The sequence below is a fragment of the Corvus hawaiiensis genome, chromosome 1 (genome assembly GCF_020740725.1).
Source record: "Corvus hawaiiensis isolate bCorHaw1 chromosome 1, bCorHaw1.pri.cur, whole genome shotgun sequence".
Taxonomy (NCBI): domain Eukaryota; kingdom Metazoa; phylum Chordata; class Aves; order Passeriformes; family Corvidae; genus Corvus; species Corvus hawaiiensis.
The window spans coordinates 60,943,436-60,963,215 of NC_063213.1; the positions used below are offsets into that span (position 1 = coordinate 60,943,436).

General features: G+C 41.7%; 1 protein-coding gene across 3 annotated transcripts in view; it reads left to right on the forward strand.

Moving 5' to 3' along the window:
- The window catches only part of KIAA0319 (KIAA0319 ortholog), a 58,314-nt gene that overhangs the window by 25,058 nt on the left and 13,476 nt on the right, over nt 1–19,780 (forward strand). For all 3 annotated transcript variants that reach the window (XM_048307544.1, XM_048307527.1, XM_048307535.1), the window contains exons 4-14: nt 5,095–5,278; nt 7,444–7,542; nt 8,217–8,314; nt 8,688–8,775; nt 9,325–9,417; nt 10,027–10,159; nt 11,917–12,145; nt 14,821–14,944; nt 16,322–16,454; nt 17,344–17,492; nt 19,367–19,518. In XM_048307544.1, the coding sequence (XP_048163501.1) occupies nt 5,095–5,278; nt 7,444–7,542; nt 8,217–8,314; nt 8,688–8,775; nt 9,325–9,417; nt 10,027–10,159; nt 11,917–12,145; nt 14,821–14,944; nt 16,322–16,454; nt 17,344–17,492; nt 19,367–19,518 (1,482 nt within the window). The remainder of the gene's footprint in view (nt 1–5,094; nt 5,279–7,443; nt 7,543–8,216; nt 8,315–8,687; nt 8,776–9,324; nt 9,418–10,026; nt 10,160–11,916; nt 12,146–14,820; nt 14,945–16,321; nt 16,455–17,343; nt 17,493–19,366; nt 19,519–19,780) is intronic.

A 19,780-nucleotide genomic window follows, 5' to 3' on the forward strand; every position in this document is an offset into this window, starting at 1 on the left:
TTTCTGGTTTGGGAACTTTACTTGTCACCCTAGTGAAATAAAAGCTGCCTGTGATATACTCTGATGATAAGATTTCCTTCTTATGTGTCTCTTTCTCCAGCAAGGAGACATTTTAGTCAAATCTCATATGGATTGCTTAGCACATTTTTGTGTTTCCTTCTGAAAAAAGTTGGTTTTTGAAAATGAAGTTTTGTTATGAAGGAAACTTAAATTTTTATACTGGATTAAAAATGCCGAGAGGTCTCCGAATAGTTTTTTTCATTGGTATATAATCCAAACAACCTCTCAAACTGTGGTGGTTTTGTATAGGTTATGAAAATATGAAGGTCTTAAAATCATGCTTGCTACTAAGTTTAATAAATTACCCTGTTCATTGCACATGTTTTGCTGTCATCCTCTTAATTCTGCCACGGCAATTCTGTATCTCTGTTCCTGGATCTGTGCTGACGCACTCCCTTCTGCAGGTTCCAGACAAAGCTGTTTTGACAAGCCAGACAGAGCAAGGTGGCAAAAATGCAATTCCCTCCCTTCACAGTAGTCATCAAGATGTGGTGTCCTCAGGTGCTGTGTTCTTTGAGGAAGGACCTGCACAGAGATTTTAAATTGAGAAACCAACCAAACACAGACCTCCAGAGTCTGTGCCCTTGGAGCATCCTTGCCATAAATGCAGTCAGATGCAGGGAGTTTCTGTACGTGACTTGGGAGAGAGAATATGGGGCTTGTCATTTAAGTGAGTCACCTGACTGTTGGGTTTACATCAGAGTTCAGAATGATCTTATGGACTGTCACTCTCTGGCAGCTCGATTACATGAATACATTCAGAAATCTGTGTGGTGGCCGGTGAACATACATTACAAGGGACAGAGCATTCTCAGTAAGACAAGTCCCTAGTACCACAGGAACCACTTCATGTTAGGGCGACCAAAAAGGCTTCTCCCACGATGCATTGTTTTGTTATGTTAATCTACCCCAGTTTGAATTCCCCGGCTGGCTGTCAGCTTCTACCCTTCGTCGCTCCCCCAAAGCTTCCCCATTGGTCCCCGTTCCCTAGACCCGCCTTTTCCCTGCCCCTGGATAAAACTGTGGGCTTTGGGATCATGTTGGTGTTTGCCTCTGCAACCTTTGACAGTGTAGAAGCAATGAATGCTCCTGGCGGAACACACGCAAATGCCCTTCTGGACTCTTTGCTACCGACTATAACAGTGAACCCACCCGTGCTTCTGCGGGGGCACGCGGGACCACGGAGCCGGGCAGGGGCAGTGTTAGATGGTGCCTCACGTTGGGCGCCACTTATTGCTGAGTCCCCTACGGCTCTGTGGCTCCTGTGCATGAACGCACTGACGCAGGGATGGCTTCAGTAATATTAAGCTGACGGCAGGGAGTTGAGAAGGGTCCTTGCGTAGAGTTCCACAGAAAGCAGTTTATTGCTACAACTTGTGAAGGTTTCTAGAGGCAAATGACCCCGAGCACGTGACAGCTCAAGCTTAAGTACAGGGGTGTGGCTAACACCAGGAGCCAGCTGGGGAAGCAGAGCTGGGGTACATTACCACAACCAAACAAGGCATCCTGGGAGAGGTTCCTTTCCCTCTCCATAACCAATAAGTCTTTGGCACCAGAGACTGTCTTACCAAGAGGCCTCTCTGTCTCTTGTACCACTGGTCAATTGGCCACCACAATCTGTACAGAGTATGTGTTGTCCAGATGCCCAGAACAGAAATCTGCAGTGCTGCCCATCCTTGAAGTGAGATATCTGCAAAGTATTAATTGTCTTTTAAAATTCCCAGTTAACTGCTGACCTGCTAAGCCAAGTAAGTTAACTGCTAAGCCAAGGAAGGTTTTTCAGGTTTAGTCACATTCTAGCTGCTGCTGTGTTGATGCTGCAATGTTTTGAACATTTACACAATAGCTAAGGTTTGACTTGATTCTTGTGCTTATTGTATTTGCAGGGATAATGGTGCAGTCAAAATGCATAAATCTCTACTTAAGAAACCTTAAGATGGCTGACAGACTCTGTGTGATGGTGAGCCTTTTAATGTCTGATTGGCTTGCCTTCAGAGTTCATATTTAAGACTTAGAACACAGTTGAGTTGAGTATCAGAGATACTCATCTCTTGTTTTGGCTTTGTTTCAGTTTTGAGGCCTGCAGAAGCTAAACAGTTCTGTTTGGTTAAAAATACATTGACTTGATCCATGGAGGATTTATAAAACCCCTGAAAGATGGTTTGATATTTAGATTTACCTTTCTTTCTATTTTGAAGTCTGTACTTCATGTTATACTGTGTGATGGTTTGCTCTTTTTGCAACTCCCCAACTACACAGTTAGTAGAGGTCATACTTGCTTGAAGTCATTAGACTGAAAGCAGAGAAGCAGGGAGAAGCAGACCAGCAAAAGAGCAGTTTCACTGCTGACAGAGCTGCTCTCCATAAAGTTTTCCAGATAAATGAGGAAAAGCAAGTGGTACTGCAGTTATATGGTAGTCTTATGAGCAAAGACATGAAGGAAACAGTGCTGGAGAAGCAGTCATAGGAGCCCTTGACTCACCAGAGTCACAATCAATTGTCTTTAGGAGCACTTGAGGAATACGCTTCCTTTTGGGGGAAAGTGGGGCTGCCTGCAGGATCAGAATGAAGTAAGGAAACGTGGTTAGGTTTATCCTTCCCCTTCACAGAGGGGAAAAGAAATAGTACCCAATCTACAGGGTCAGCCAGTGATTGGAAGTGGGAAAGGACCCCCTTGGCATGATACTGTTGCCTGCACTGTAACTTTGAGATTCCCCAGGAAACTGTATCAATTTTTTTTTTCTGTTTTGTATTATAGGGTTCTTCTCATTTTCTGTTGGAATTCTCAAGAGATTTTCATTCAGGTCAAACCCTTTGAACTGAAGGATGCGGGCCCTCACCATTGGTGTGTTTGTATCAAGCAATAGTGGCTGTACAAAAGGGTAAAAGCAAACAGCCCACAAAGCCCGTACCAACAGAACTGCCTACCCTACTCACTCCCAGAAAGAATTATTTTCTTTCCTTTTCTTTTCACTTCCCAAGCTGGAATTTAGGTTAATCTTGCCCTCCACATCTGTTCAGCAAATCTCTCAGTAATAGTTTCTGCCTGAGAAATTAATTTCTGGTGTTGTCCATGCCCCAATTGTCTGCTGCCTGCTAACATTTTTAGTTTAAGCTGTGTTTTTGGCTGTGACACCACTTCAGACATGACAGTGCCACAGGGCACCTTTTCTGACAGCAGTGTCTTGCCTAGGCTTGCTGTCTGAAGTGATGTTTGGTGCCACTGCAGAAGAGGCACCCTGGAAAGGTACATTTGAGGTGACTCTGTCTCCATCTGTCCTACAAAGCCATGATGGCTGCTTTTCAGCTGATGGATTGGCATAGGATCAGGAGAGGAAAGAAGCCAGAGGAAGCTCAGGAAAGTAGAGCTCAAATCCCTCAAATCTGGAAAGCGAAAGAATGCTGTGGTTTGCCCAAGTGTGGGGAAAAATATCTTTTGTAAAGATGTGGGGTGGAGTGAGTATGTAAAGGAGACCTGTCTGTAGGAAAGATCTTTTGTCAAGATACAAAGCAGGATGGGCTCAAGGTTCTTGCTGTACACGACGTTGTCAAAGGTGAGATTCCTGAAGGCGTTGCTTTAGGGGAGCTGCAGTCCCTGATCCTGCTGTCACTGTCCCAGCTGCTCAGAGAGATCTTCTTACTGTCTGCATATGGAGCAGGGCTGGAGGTGTGACCACAAAGGTGCTTGCATTGTCTGTGTTATGGACTCACCCAAAGGTGTGGTAGCTGGCACCTTGGTATGGTCCTTGGCATCCTCAAGGGTGGGCAGCCACAGTTTCTGACACTGCACAGGGATCTTTTCTCTCTGTCCTTTGCTGAGGGCAGAAATGGAGTTGCAGATGACTTCCATGCTCTCTGTTTCCTCTCAGGCTGGGAAGGAACAGTCCCTGGCATTTCACATTCCCAGCTGCACAGGAAGCTTTTCCTCCTGTCCAGAAGGCAGAGTTGCCCTTATTTCCTAGCGAAGCAAACCGCAAAGTGAAAGTAGAGCACCTGAAATGCAAAGAGAAGTAGAGAGTTGGGACTGTTCAGCCTTGAGTAGAGAGGGTTCAGGGGGTCTTACAAATGTGTATAAATAACTGACAGGTGTGAAGAAGATGGAGCCAGGCTCTTCTCAGTGCTGTTCAGTGGCAGGACAAGACACAATGGACACAAAATCAAAGACAAGGAATTTTAGTTAAGCACTAAACCCCATCTTTTTTCCTGTGAGGATGGCTAAACGCTGAAATAGGTTTTATAGAGAGGTGGATTCTTTGTCCTTGGAGATACTCATAACCAGACTGAACTTGGTCCTGAGCAGCCTGCTGTAGCTGACTCTGCTTTGAGGGCAGGGGCTGAACTGGGCCATCTCCAAAGGGCCCTTTCCACCTCAGCTGTTTGTGATATAAGTACATTTTGCTAACCTTCATAATCCTATTCTTCAGTTAATAGAAAATGTACAAATAAGAGTATTTTGCTGTGTCTTCATGTGCCACACATGGTAGCCAGAATTGGAAAAATGCTTTTCCCTAATTGTTAGATCAGAAATAAGTCTTGAGAATATTAAGGAAAACCTGCTGGTCCATTGAGGGTAATGTGTTGTTGAAAGGCAAGATTAGCCCAGTGCTGAGTTATTTGTGCCACACTTGCCATGTCCTTTACTGCAGTTCTGATTTACTAACAAGGTGAGGCAGTGTTGCTTGATGCCTGAAGCAGAGACATGTAGGGTGTTTTATTACAGTTGCGGAGATAAAAAGGCATGAGCTACTGGTGTACTGAGCAGATATAGTAAGAAGCAATGATTCTGTTATATTTGTGTATGGCAGAAAGACACTGTTCTGCATCTGAAACTTGGAAAATGATTAGCATTTCTTACAAAGCCTGTTTGGAAGAAAAACAGTCCTTGTTTGATAGGTATTCTGTACGTGAATAAAATCTCCTAGTAACATAAATCACTGGAGTCATCCTATGTGCTATTAAAAAACAGCACACCTCTAAATCTAGAAATGTGAAAAATGTCTCACAACAACTTTTTCCTATAATTCCTTTTTTCAGGCTGCTACACCTTCCTCTTCTTCAGATAAATTGGATTTCTCCCCAGGCATGCCAGAGAAAACCCAGATTCCCACAGTGGCCCCAGAGAATGCCACTGAAGGTGGGATCATGCTACTTCCCACTAATACTGCACCATCTGAGCCCATGCAGCAGTTCACACCACCTGCTACGGCTGCTAAACCAGGTAATGTTTCCACATAGCTGGAGATCGGAGGGGTACCTGCAGGTTGGACAGAGGGTGGGGATGGCTTTCTTACTGTCAGGTTTCCAACCTGCTATTAGAAAGAACTCATTCTTTATCCAAATGTTACATAATCCCACTTTAAACCTGTAGACCGACAGTAACACTGCAAACTCCCTGACCCTTTAGCCGGTTCCTTCTGAGGCAAAACTCTGACCAAGTCCACCAGTAATGGGAAATGACAACTCAAGCATATACGGCAAAGTAAAAAGCAGAGTTCAAGAGCCTGTTTTAAATTATTTAGGTTGGTTTTTTTTTTAACTTGGTGAGCAATACCTGAGGTTTTCTGGGGTTTCAGAATAGTCTCTTCTAGCCATATTGTTATTTTTGGTGTGACTCCTCAGAACATTGTTCCCTCTCAGAAACTCTGCAGTAGAAGCCTATCCATAGTTGCCAGATACCATGCAGCAACATAAGTGGGACCTGAGGAAGCTCAGCCCTTAACAGGGGAGAACACAGCCTCCAAATCCTGGGAAAACAAAAGTTTTGCTCTGATTTCTAAACTGTGGGGAAGCTTATCACACTTACAGCTGCAGAACAAAAGGTTTTATTTTGAAAAGGACTTTTAACCATCATGCCCTCTATAGTTGGGTTAAATTCTGTATGTATGTTCATGTATCGTCTTTCTCCTGCTGAGTTTCCTACCTCCCTGTGCACACTGACAAAGGGTTAGAAGGGCCATGAGAAGCAGAGAAGTACAGATGTGTGTTTTTCTGCACTCCTGATGTGCTGAGGGATATGGAGAGCTAAGCCCTTTGCTTTCTGGTAGAGAAAGTCTGGTTTGAGACATTCTTGACACCCTCTACCAAAATGCAACCTGCCAGCCAGGATAGCAATAGAAGGTAACAGGAAGAGATGAGCTACAAGAGATTCCTCTCCAAGGCAATGGATCATCATTACCATTGACTGTTGACTAGGCAGCTCTTCCTCCTCCTCCTTCACAGGAGGAGGTTGAAGAGAGCTCAAAAAGGAGTTTGGAATAAGAAGCTGAAGGGAAAGTTGAGATGAATCTCACTTTAAGTACTGCTTTATACAAGGGTTGCCTAAAGTTTGTGTGTTCTCAACCACACTGTCTAGAAAGTCTCAGTGACAGTCCCTCCTTCTCTCCTTTGGCCATCACCCTCTTCTAGCTATTTTATTATCAACTCATGTGAAGGTCCAAGTGCAAACGTTTGCTCCACAGGTGTCTAGGGCAACTCCCATGATCAATTGTGAAGCCTTGGGTGAATTTAGGTAGCAGTGACAGAAAGTGTGCTGTCAATGTCTTCGCTTCATACATTTTTAGACCCATCAGCTGCCGCTGCTGAGTAGCTTCTTTGGCATCTCTTCTGAGTTGGACATTTAGATACTAGTGAATGTTGCCTTTGGAGAACTTTCGTTCTGTGGTTTCCCAATATTGAAAGAAAGACATTTAAAACATTTGAAATACAGGACTAAGCGAACTTTCCCTAAGCTGTGCTTTGGTGTGTTTCTGCTGGCGGCTGTATTTGTGTATTTTAGCATTTTTTGAAAGAGAAAACAGTTTTCACAGATGAGAACTGGATAGCAAGTGGATTGAGTGTGCATTTCAGGTGAGAGATAACCATTTGTCCTGCCATGCAAGTGAATTTTTTACAAGGAGCACAAGATGGACAGTGGAACTTGCCTTACAAGTGCCACACAAACATAGAAGTAGTACTTCTTGGTGAAAGTGTGATATGAAAGTTCTAGTATGCTTTTTTGTCTTCTGTAACTGTATTTTTTTAATTCCTGCACTTCAGTTACTGAGAAAAATACATAATTCTTTATGCAGAGCATTGTTACCTCTGATATAAAGGAATAATGAGAATGCTTTTCCCTAAAACACAAGTAGGGAAAATGACACTTCATAGCTGGGGAAGAAAAAATAAACTTTGGTTTGGTAAAAGGTGAGGGAATCACAGCCAGGATTAAATACACAATTATTTTATAATGCATTAAGGATTTTTTTTATTAATTTTCATTGCCTGTTCTCTTGTAGAGTACTTGTCAAATTTTACTTAATCCATTGCAAATCATATTTGAAGATACTAAATTTTTATCAGTTCCATCTGTTATAACATAGTGTACTCATCCTGTCTTATATGCAGTTAAAGAACTTACCGTGTCTGCTGGGGATAACATACAAGTGATGCTACCCAAAAACGAGGTTGAACTGAATGCCTTTGCTGTCCCACCACCATCTACAAGTGAGTTGAATGCCTTGGTACACAAGGAGATGCACATACTACCAACTTGTAAATGCAGACAAGTTCTGAGTTATGTGAACATACACCACTTAGGATAAAACAATTTTTCTCATTTCTGATACTGCCTCTTTTGGGGCTGTAACTACAGAGAGAATTTCCTCTGTTGTATTTTAAAGATGATTTTTTTTTTAAGTGGCTTTTACTTTCAGAACCTGAACTTACTAGCCAAATGGTTTAATAGAAAGCCTGTAATTTCTACCAAAAGATGACGTGGCCTAGTTTATAGCATTTTGCTGTAAAGCTATGGGGAAGTGGGGGAAGTAGGTTTTGAATGCAACATTTGCCTTAAAACTACCAGCTTCTGAATTGCAGGAGCAGATAAAAAAATGTTTTGTAAGTAGCTACGTAAAACACATCGGCTTCACATGAAGCTGGTTTTTGTAAAGAAGTCAGTTATTTGTGAAGTCCATTGCGTCCTTGCTGCTTTACCAAGTTGCAGCACACTGGGAGTTTAACATGTGGTCATACTGCTTAATTTTACAGGCTTAAGCAGTAGCAGTCATGATTTCATACTGTAGCATTTTATCTGATGAGTGGTGAACTTGGTTTCTTTGTTTTCTGGGCTTATCTTGAATGCAAAACTGATTGTTTTTACACTGTGTTATTGCTCTTAGAAACAGCCTACACCTATGAGTGGAGCTTAATCAGTCACCCTGCTGACTATAGTGGGGAAATGGAGCACAGACACAGCCAGACTTTGAAGCTCTCTCATGTAAGTGAGCTGTAAGCTCAGGCTCATTATGTTTGTGTGGTCCTTTCATAGAATTGTAACCTGTGGGGAAGGGAACCTTGGTTCAAGGAGTTCAAATGGCTTCAAGCCATCCTGAGTCTCTTCACTTGTTTGTGTCATCAAATTTATGCCAGTGTCTTAAAGTGCTCTGATAATTTTCTAAGATAGAGTAAAAATCCTTGGTGTTTGCTTCATATTCCGCACTTCCAGGCAGTGACTAGTGGCCTTTTATGTATGTGTTTATAAAAGTAGCTTGAGGATTCAGACATCCAGATTTATTCTGTTATTGTCAGATTTAAGCATACTTCTTTTGTATAATTCAACATGTAACCCTATTTGTTTTGTGTTTATCCAGTTGTCAGTGGGACTTTATGCCTTCAAAGTGACAGTTTCTGGTGAAAATGCCTTTGGTGAAGGTTTTGTAAATGTCACAGTCAAACCAGGTAAATCAGTTGGCTGATATAATTAATTTCTTCAACACAAGTACAGAATTCTTATCAAACAGTCTCTCAGTTACTGTTTGTCAAGGACATCTGGCAGTCCAGTCATACCGACATGTTTCATATCTTGGCGTCTATCAGGGGTTTTAAGGAAGTAGAGCTAAGGGTCTTGCTCACTGTGTTTAAGTGCTCTCTAGTCTTCCCCCTCCTCAGGCAAAGCCTGATAGCGTCATGCCCCCTTTCCTGGTCCTGTTCTCCACCTAGGGACAGCAATCGTGCTGATCCCGCTCTGTCTGCAGGCTACAGTGCACGGCTCTGATCTGAATAACACCATGTAGGAGCATTGCAGTGGAACACTGCTGTGTCAGCACAGTGCTCATCAGTAACCTGTTCTTTGCCTTGTCCAAAAAGGACAGCAGATGCTGCAAAGCTGCATGTCCTAGATTTAATCTAGGGAACTATTGATCTGTAGACTTAACATTAGTTTTGCCTGGGCTTTCACTAATATTTTTTTCTTCTCCTTTTTTTCTTCTCCTCCTATCTTTCTCACAGGAGTCAGAATTAACCAGCCACCTGTTGCTGTTGCTTCACCCAAAGTGCAAGAAGTTTCCTTGCCTACAACTTCTACCTTCATCGATGGCAGTCGTATGTACTGGACCATCCTGTGCTTATATACTATATTTTTAATACACAGTTACAACATTATTGTTTGTCAATTACAAGTGAAATTTCTTCTTCTCACTCTTCTCAGAAGTCCCCTGAATAATGATTTATTTTGGGGATATGTGTCCAGTTATAAATTACTTTACTGAATTAAAAAATTATAAAATGCAACCTTGCACTTGGAGATTGAGATGCAGTGTGTCAGAGACTGCTGCACCCAGACAGCAGCTACTCTTGCAGCTTCCTCCTGTGATGCCCAGAGAGCCTCTGTGCCTGTACAGCTGGGGCCATAGTAGAGAGCTGTCAGATAGGGTGTGATGAGGTGTAATTACATCCATAATTACTAAGTGCAGACAAGTTGGAATGTGCAGAGTCTGAGACTGACTTTTTTTTTTAAATTCATGTGTGTGAAGAATTGTTTAGATAAATCATACCAAAGGTAACTTGGAATCTGTGGTTCATGAAGCTCATTTAACTATATTTGAAGAGACAATTGTAGAAAACCAGTTAGGAATGAGTGTATGAATGACTCAAGTATTCATTCCAGCAATTGCTACAAGAAAGTGATATGTTTTTCTTTAATGAATGTAGAAAGCATGGATGATGTGAAGATAGTGAGTTACCACTGGGAGGAAATTAAAGGTCCCTTGCGAGAGCAGAAGGCATCTGCTGACACACCTGTCTTGCACTTGTCTAACCTTGTTCCTGGAAACTACACCTTCAGGTACCTGCATGATGATTTTCTTGGGGGCTTATCTGTAATATCAGCTAAATGTTTGTTTCTTTCAGTGCTCACATGTATCTCCTCAAACAAAAAACTTAATTTTTCATCTGCATACTGTTACTCTTCATTTTGCACAGTGCAGAGACATATGGAGCAGTTTTATTAAAAAGTGCTTGCAGTGATCCTTTACAACACAAAATTACAGAAAAGAAGGTATTGTAAATTAAATATGTCCCCACTTCCAGCAATAACTGTGACAGACTATTTTTTTTTCTCAGCTTAGCAGTTGGCTTGTGCCCTGAATGAAACTATGCAGTCAGGCTGTGAAAGTCATCCTCTGAAGGGTGGTGGCAGACAGAATAATATTGGCAGACTGATCCTCACAAGGCATTGTTTTATGCTGATTTTACTAAGAGTCATTCTGTTCTTTATAAAAGAGTTTGCCTTGCTACTGGTTTCCTCCATTTATGTATTGCTGAATCTGGGGTTTACCTCGACAATGGAAGCAATGTTTGTGGTTCTGGGTGCTCTAGTAAAAATCAGTCCTTTTTTTCTGAACTTACTAAAGCCCAGTCTGCATAGAGGCAGACTTCCCACTGACCCAGCTTGGGTTCTTTGGCTGCCAGTGGGTTGCCTACCAGCCAATACATTATGTATCAGTGTAGCATCCGCAGAATGTTGAAGTCAGCATACATAGCCATTAACTGCGGTGCTTTGCATAAGCTTCACCAGAAGTCCTACAGCTTCCACTTTAATTCTGTGTTCTTTATCTGGAGTTGTTCCATTTCATACAGTAGCAGAAATGAGTGTTAATTTTTTTCCATATTAAAAGGGGCAGATTTTGCTTACAAGCAATGCTTCTAAGTGTGTTCCAAACCCTAGGGAATTAGGAAGTCAGTTGTTATATCTCTTCACCTTTGGGGGAGGCTGATTTACCTGAACAGTAGAGCAGTGTGTTGAAGATTACAAGAAATTAGCTGGTCAAAAAAATCCAGTGCCCATGATACGCATGGATGTGCACCCATTGCAAAATATATGTGTTCCCTAATGTCTGAGGTAATGAACACTAGTTTTGTTCCTGCTCAGGTTCTCTTCCATGTGGTCAGCTGCATGCAGTTTTCACAGCAGAGGTGGATTAGAGATTAGTTGGTTACAACACTGCAGAGGGCAGCTGTCATTCCTTTGAAGTGCCTGCAGCAGTCTCTTTTTAAGATGCTTTTGTATTTCTGAGAGGCAGTAATGTCTGGTTTTTTAAAAACACTGTACATTTTTAGTTCTGTGACTTGACATTGATTTTAAGCACCATTAAAATTAATAATAGTGTGCCATGATCTGTTGCTATTCTATAAGCAGAGGTTCTGAATATCCAGTGTAGTTTTAGATGCAGATGTTGACAGGGACTGTTTCACTATAGGGGATGAATAAAATCCCTTTTTTTTACCAAGTACATTTCTAAAAGAGTTTGCAGTGAATGGAGCTGTTGCTATTGACAGCAGGTAAAGGGTTTAATCTGGGATCCAGAATAACTAGGCTTTTTTTTGTTTTTCTTAAAGGTTGAAAGTTGTGTTTGTAAACAGTTTTCTGAATTTCTTTCCTACCTTAGTTGAGGGATATGTGTGTCTGAAGCAGAAGTTCATATCATATAATCAGTGCCTCTTGTTTAGGTGGTGTTTGAAAAAGTGCCAGAAAAAGATTAATATTTCAATTTAGAAGTTGGCAGAAGTCCATCTTAACAGATACTGTTTTTCATGTTGTAGACTCACAGTGATTGATTCAGATGGAGCAGCCAACTCCACCATTGCATCTCTGACTGTCAACAAGCCAGTGGATTACCCACCTATTGCTAATGCAGGACCTAATCAGGCAGTCACTTTGCCCCAGAACTTCATCACACTGAATGGAAATCAGAGCAGCGATGACCATGAAATTGTCAGCTATGAGTGGTCGCTCAGTCCCAAAAGCAAAGGCAAGGTTGTAGCAATGCAGGTATGTGTATTTCTCCTTGCATAGGATTGAAAAGATCTTTTATCTTTGCCTCTAACATGAGCAAACACATACCTAAGTAACTGCTCAGAAGCACTGAAATACCGAGAGTGATGTTATTCTGTTTTTGTTTTTCTCTCACATGTATTCAGCTCTTATTTTAGATACTACTTTTAATTCCTTTTCATAATTTTTTTCATTCTTCGGGGCTAAACAAACTTGCTTGTTCCCTGGTGGTTTGGAAAGACTTCAAGTTCACATTTTCTGTCCTTGAACCTTAGAGGCTGTTTCACAGGCTCCCATCTTCTGAGGCTCTGGGCAGAGTGAAAACTGGTTAGAGGAGAATGTGGGGATAGTCAGAGTTTTCTTGAAACACTTTCTCCTGGAGAGAGTAGAACTCAAATAGAAACTTAATTTTCTGAGTGAAAGATGACAAGACCTTTTGGCACTGTTTATGCAGCCGTGCTCTGCGGTGGGTTTTTATGCTCACTAAAACTGGGTTTCCAGTGAAGCCTTACAGAATTTATTCTCTTATTTTTATGACTGTTTTTGGTTTTGTTGTTGTTTTGGTTTTTTTTTTTTAATCTGAGAAGTTAATAAATATTTTCATTGGACTTGCATCTGGTAAGTTGAAGATTCTTATAGCTCTGTAGGCTGTTGAGATAATTAATGTAATGAAGCCAGCTGGAACTCAGAAGCCATTTTTTATAAGAGACGATTTCTGCCAGGTTGGCAAATGCATTAGACCTTCAGAACTGGAAAGAGATTGCTCTGTAGATCTGTTTAGGAAAGGAATAATATTATTAATGCAAGCCTACACTGTAGAGGAAATTTAAGAATTATAGAAGGACTTACAGCATAACAACTTATTTCTGGTCATTCACCAAGTCAAAAACTTTCCAAAAGCACCTAAACAAACTGAACTTGTAGTTTTTGAGAGCCATTCAATCTTAAAACAACCTTTCTGAAGGAAAGGAATGACAGCTTAACATATCCAATGGATTCATTGGGTATTTAATGTGGAAGTGCAAGTGCATGTTACAGTTTCTTTTCAACAGACTAGTGGGGGGGGGGGGGGGTCCCAGGTGCAGGGGAACCAGCCGGAGTCATGACACGAACACAGATACGATTTGAGCATCATGCTCCAGTTTTGTTTACTTTCACCAAGTTATACTTTGCAAAGTTCACACCCCTTTCCCAGGAGAAAGCCTCTAAGCAGCAGGGGAGCTGACCAGTGTATACCTTTTCCCAAGGCTGTTCAAGGCTGCCAGCTAGCAGGTGCGTAGCAAGCCTATCTTCAGCCTGAGGCCCCGTCAGGGGTACTTCTGGGGTGCCCAAGCTCTCCTGGGGTATCGTATGCCCCCACTCCACAAGGAATCCCTCTACAAGTAATCTTCTTCATGTGCTTGAAGCTGAGGATCACAGAATCATAGAATGGTTTGGGTTGGAAGGGACACTGAAGATCATCTTGTTCCAACACCCTGCCACGGGCAGGGATGTCACTCACTAGACCAGGTTATTCAGGGCCCCATCCAATCTGGCCTTGACACTTCCAGGGATGGGGCATCCACAGCTTCTCTGGGCAACCTGTGCCAGTGCTTCACCACTTCTGAGTAAATAATTTCTTCTAATATCTAATATAACCCTGCTCTCTTTCAATTTGAAGCTATTCCCTCTTGTCTTGTCACCATCTGCCCATATACAAAGTCCCTCTCTCTCCTTTTATAAGCCCCCTTTAGGTATACTGGAAGACTTCAATGAGGTCTGCCCAGAGCCTTCTCTTCTTCAGGCTGAACAACCCCAACTTTCTCAGCCTTTTTTTGGAGAGGTGCTCCAGCCATCTGAGCCATCTTGTGTGCCTTCTCTGGACCACTCCGGAGGATACTGGTCTGTGGTGTGTTACATGATATCCACTGTTAGAGTGCAATGTAACAAGTACCTCTTCTGGTTAGGTAATTGTTTATCAAGTCCCTTTGTTCTTATTATCATCTTTATCCCCAAAAAAAGCCAAACCTAATTGCATTATGATTTGGTATTCTTCATATGAGAGATGCCACAAATGTTCATTTTATTAGCAAAAGGATCTATAGCTGGGCCCAGTCATTTAATGAGCTTCTATAGGTATCAGCAAATACTGCTGAAAGAGTAAACTCAGGACAGATCTGTCTTGTTTAATATGGGGGGTTTTTTCCCATAACCCTGTCTATCTGTCTTCAAGTCAAGCTTGGTTTTGCATTTAACAGTTTTTATAAGTACTAAAGGATGTCATGATGTTTGTTCTTAAAATATCCCTAAGGAAATGGAATAAGCTGTAGGAATTATCATCAGTGTTTAATTTCCTGATTGAGAATAGTAAGGTTCCATGTATTTCACAATTATGTTGTGGAAAAATAATGCAGTGGTTATACGAACAGAAGAGATTAGGATTTATTGCTTATAGATATATTTCTCTGGGTTGGTAGGAACAGTGAATATTCGCAATAGTGAACACATTACCTCTGTCTGTGCGCCAGATTTTAAGCCTCCTCTTTATCTGCAAAGTGCATAAACTCCTTGCTGAAACATTGTATTCATGAATTTAAACACTTCTTATCTCTTACATTTGCTCTGTAAGACCTTTCATTACCCACAACCATTTCTGTTTTCTCTCGTGCTCTGTCCTTACCGATGCTGCGAAGGGGGTGCGGACGCCGTACCTGCAGCTCTCTGCAATGCAGGAGGGAGATTACACGTTCCAGCTGACTGTGACAGACTCTGCACGGCAGCGCTCCACAGCCGAGGTCACACTGATCGTGCAGCCTGGTAAGTCGGTGCAGGCATGTCTGGGTCCCTCAGGGCTGGCCCAGCCTGGTGCCTTGGTGCTGTTCTCCAACACCTCCTCTCCCCACATTGCACCACTGACGTGGCAGCTTGAATGCCTGGTACCCCTGGATCAAGGACTTGTCCACCTCCATTTGCTTTCAAAGCAGGCAGTCAAGTGTAGAATCATACACAATCCAGGTGGTGATCCTGAGGGTTCACACCAGCCTGGTTATGTAAGGCAACAGAGATCTGTTTGAGTGTGCTTGTAAAAGCGAAATTGTAGCTCTTGAGTTTAATGTCCTACAAAGTCTGTTTTGAAAGCTGCTCAGAGTATCAATCAGTGCTTTGCTCAGTTTTCTTATTGTTTTGCAATTCTCCTGCAAGAGTCCTTGTGTGATTTGAATTCACTCAAATGAATTGCATTGTGTTTCCTAGGGAAAAGTGTCAGCCAAGGACTTTTCAAAAGCTGCATCTTTCACATGTTTATTTAGGTTTGGGAGCCAAAAGATGAATAAGCTCAGATGGTCTGGGCTTCATGAGATTTTTTAAATGTCTTTTTTTTTCTTTTTTTCACAGTATGTTTGCCTGTTGCATCCACAGTGGCCTTTTCTGCCCATGTGCAGGTCTCACATTCTACTGTGGGGCAATGTTTTATCTTCCTGTTGTTGCTTAATACAAATCTTTTGTAGGTGATCCCTTCTGGGGCAATTTTACAGCAATCATTCACTGCAGGAATCAAGAACATGAATTGTGGTGGAGCCTTTTAGACCCATTATAGTGTGGAGTTAGAAAGATGTTATTGCTAAAGTCAAGACAAAGGGTACATAAAAACCCAGGAAAATTGTAGCATTGTCAGTTTTACCATGTCACAAAAGCAGAGGCTGAAAACAGAGTAACAGGTCATATATTTCTGCACTAAATTCTCAAAGGCTCTGATTCGACATTAACTTAGTGGCATCATGCTGGCCTTAAGCAGCAGACAGAATGGGTCAGTATCTTCTCTGAGGGCAAAGAATCATATTTGTGTGGGAGATTTTAAAAGAGGTGGACTGGTGGAACCAGGAGAATACTCCACCACTCATGTTTTGTGACATTTTATGTAATGCATTGAGTATGCAGCAAGATTTTTGGGACTGGGACTGTGCTTTCAGATATGACTATGAAAAAGGGAAGTACTTGCTGTGGGATTTGGCTTATCGCAGAGTTGACTTTTCCCAGCTGCTGGCTTGTGCGTGTCATACTTGTGGTTTGTACCTTTTGAACCAATATATCAGAATTTTATTAAAATACTCTGTGTAAAATCTTCCCTCTCATGGGCAAGCCTTGCCAGTGACTGGCATACACTAAAATGTCATACACTAAATACTAATTTTGCAGAAAATAACAGTCCTCCAGTAGCAGTGGCTGGCCCTGACAAGGAATTGACCTTCCCAGTAGAAAGTACTACACTGGATGGAAGCAAAAGCCAAGATGATCAAGGCATTGTCTTCTATCATTGGGAAAATATCAGGTATCTAAAGATTTTACTCATCTCCAGTAAAATAGAGAGCAAAGTGAAAGTGATTTAATCTAGAGCCTCTTATGCAATTGTGTTGAATGATGCTCTGTTAGAGAACTGCTTTCAGGACCATCCCACTTGAGTAGTAATAGCATAAGAAATAGTAATTTTAAGTTGAACTTGAAAAGCTCAGACCTACCATAGGTAGTCTCTACCTATGTTTGCAATGTTTCATTTTGAGGCCTACTTTTATAAAATTAAGAGAAAATTACAGGAACTTCTGTGTCTCCTGTTAAAAAGCAAGTAGCAGGCTTGGGTACCCTCCTGTAATACACAGTTTTTCCATTAGTGCTTAGAACTAAGATTTTTCAATCACTTTTTTGTTGAACAGTAAAGTGTCAGTCATTTTTGCCTGAACTTTCAGTAACGGGTGACTAAATGACTCTTGAATGGTGATTGAAAATGTTTTACAAAAGCTTATAATTGTACGTTTATGTGCAAATCTAACTGATCCTTAATAAAAGGACAGGGTATTTTAGCTCATGCAGCTGTCATACCTGGTACAGGAAGAGGTCTGCTGGCAGCCTGTACAGATTGTGAGTTTCTCTTAGAGCAATATCATGTGCATTCTCCCATGAAATAGAACCATGGTGAGGTTGAAGTTCTGGGGGATATTTTCTGCTCTTCTCATAGGTGGAGATGTGTGCTTGGGTGCTTTTAATGTCTTGAAAGAAAGTATTAATCAATTCTCTAAACTCATGTCTCAAATAGTTCTTTAACCATCAGTGCTTATAGCAGTAGTAGAACTACAACACATAAAAGCAAAAGGCCTGAGCAGTGCTGCTGAACTCAGAGTCTGGCTGGCTAGGCGCGATGATTTTTGTGAGATGTTTTGTTTCAGTGGGCCAAGCTCTGTACAGATGGAAAATGATGACAAGGCAATAGCAACTGTGACTGGTCTCCAGGTTGGTACCTATCGCTTCAGGCTGACTGTGAAAGACCAGCAGGGCTTGAGCAGTGCATCTGTGCTCTCCATTACTGTGAAGGAAGGTAAGCCTGGCTGCTGCTTCTTAGGGCGTGGTGGGCAGCTGGACAGTTCATTCAGTCACTGACCTAATGTGAAGGAAATCAGAACAGAAAGGTGTAACATATTTGTTGTTATATTTCAAATGTGTTTAAGAAGACTTAACTGCTCTTTTTTAGTAAAGTAGTATTGTGAGTGACTGGCAGAATGAATTTCATTTTATGCAAGCTGTTTTAGTGTTCAATATATGCAAAATTATTTGTAATAAATGTGCTCCAAAATAGTATTTTTGACAATTGTATGTCTACATCATTAAGAAGATATTTTTTTATTTTATGTTTGAAATTAAGCTTTGAGCAGAAAAGCAGTTTTACTGTGGATTTTAAGGTAACATCCAAGAAGTCACATCTCAGTGAACCAGTTTCCACTTAAAAATTTAGTATTAAAAGACCTGGTTTTATTTTTTTTTCAGTGATGTGTTGTTGTGGTGGGTTTGGTTTTGTTTGGGCTTTTTTTTAAATTATACAGAGAAAGAGTTGTGGTGTTATGGGGTATTTCATGTTTTTTGGGGTTTTTTTCCCAACAGGATACTCATAGAATCATAGAATGGTTTGGGTTTGAAGGGACCTTGAAAATCATCTTGTTCCAAACCCCTGCCATAGGCTGGGACACCTTCCACTAGACCAGGTAGCTCAAAAGTCCCATCCAACCTGGCCTTGGACCCTCCCAGGGATGTGCTGACTTCAGCAAGCCCAGGGTGCACTTGTCTTTCTGGACTGCAAGTGCACATTGCGGGGGCATGCTGAGCTTCTTGTCAGTCAACACCCCAAGTCTTTCTCTTCAAGGCTTAGTGGCATTATGCTGACTGCTCCCAATCCATTCTCTTCCCAACTTGTACTTGCACTTCCCAACTTGCACCCATGTGCATCTTGGAGAAGAAGCTGGACTTTGTTTTACTCATGTGCATCATTGCTTGAACTTTTTCAGAGTTTCAGTTAGTATTCAGTTAGAAGTAGACGGCAACAGCTCTGCCCAAATGTGTCCATGGTCTCGTTTGTGCTGTGAGGTGTAGCCACAGTAAGTTCTGTCTACAGTTGCAGGTTCAGTATTAAAAATACTCAGTTTTCCAATAATCAAATTTAGTCAACTCATTTTACTTGGAAGAGACAAGATCAGTTGTATCACAGACAACCCTATGCTGTTACAGCCAACACCCCTGAGATCTGCCTGGGGCCAACTATTTGTGTCCAGTGAGGTATTTCACTCAGCTCCACAGCTTCCTTGAGCCCTGGCTTACCAGTTGTGTTCTAAAAAAAATCAGTGATGTCTGGTTTCTGGAAAGAGATCATGTTCATGTTTCTTTGACTTTTTTTCACCATGTGCCCAATGCATGCCTTAGTTTCAGTGCTAGTGGTGAGCAAAAAATATTTGGGAATTAGACTTGCTCTTAAGTTTCCTGACTGCATTTTGCCTAAATACAGGCATTTTGAAGATACAAGATCTTGCACAAGCTTCTATTGGGTAATAAGTGATTTTCCAGATGAAAAGGTCCCAGCATGGTGATCTCCTGCTGGACTGTGTTTCTAAGTAGGCAGAAAATCTTTTTGCTTGACTGAGAAGATCTGATGTTTAAGTTATTGTGAGACTGTAAATAGAATATCCCACAATGCTTTTTGAAAAAGGTCTTTCTCCTTATGGTGCACCTCTGTTTTTATTAGACTGCAATATGCTCAGAGCCAGATTTTGTATACGCAGTCATTCTTTCCCTGTAGCTTCGACATGAGGTTCTGTTGTTATTGTCTGTAATCATCAGGTAAAGAATTGCAGTGTGGGTGTATTGGCAATGGCATGTCATTTCATGTTTTGAAAGCAAATCCTTCTCCACTATTTTTATGGCTAGAAAACAACAGTCCACCCCGGGCACATGCTGGTGGGAAGCATGTTCTAGTGCTTCCAAACAACTCTGTTACCTTGGATGGCTCAGGGTCTGCTGATGACCAGGGGATTGTGTCATATTTGTGGATTCGGGATGGTCAAAGCCCAGCAGCTGGGGTGAGTTTCTTGAAGGTTGTAACGAAATTTGGCTTTTGTTATGCACATAACACCACTGCAGCAGGGAGAGCAGGTATGACCCATAAGATGCTGTCAGGTGTGGTGCCTTGTTTCTGGTTTGTCTCCCCTGCTCTCTGTAATGCTGCGGTTCAAGAGGCTGGTGATATTTTCAGTACAGCTAGAGAATACAGTAACTAAGGACTGCAGCAATGCAAACTTAGTTGGGAAAGACTCGAGACAGAAGAATAAAGCTGTGTCTGTT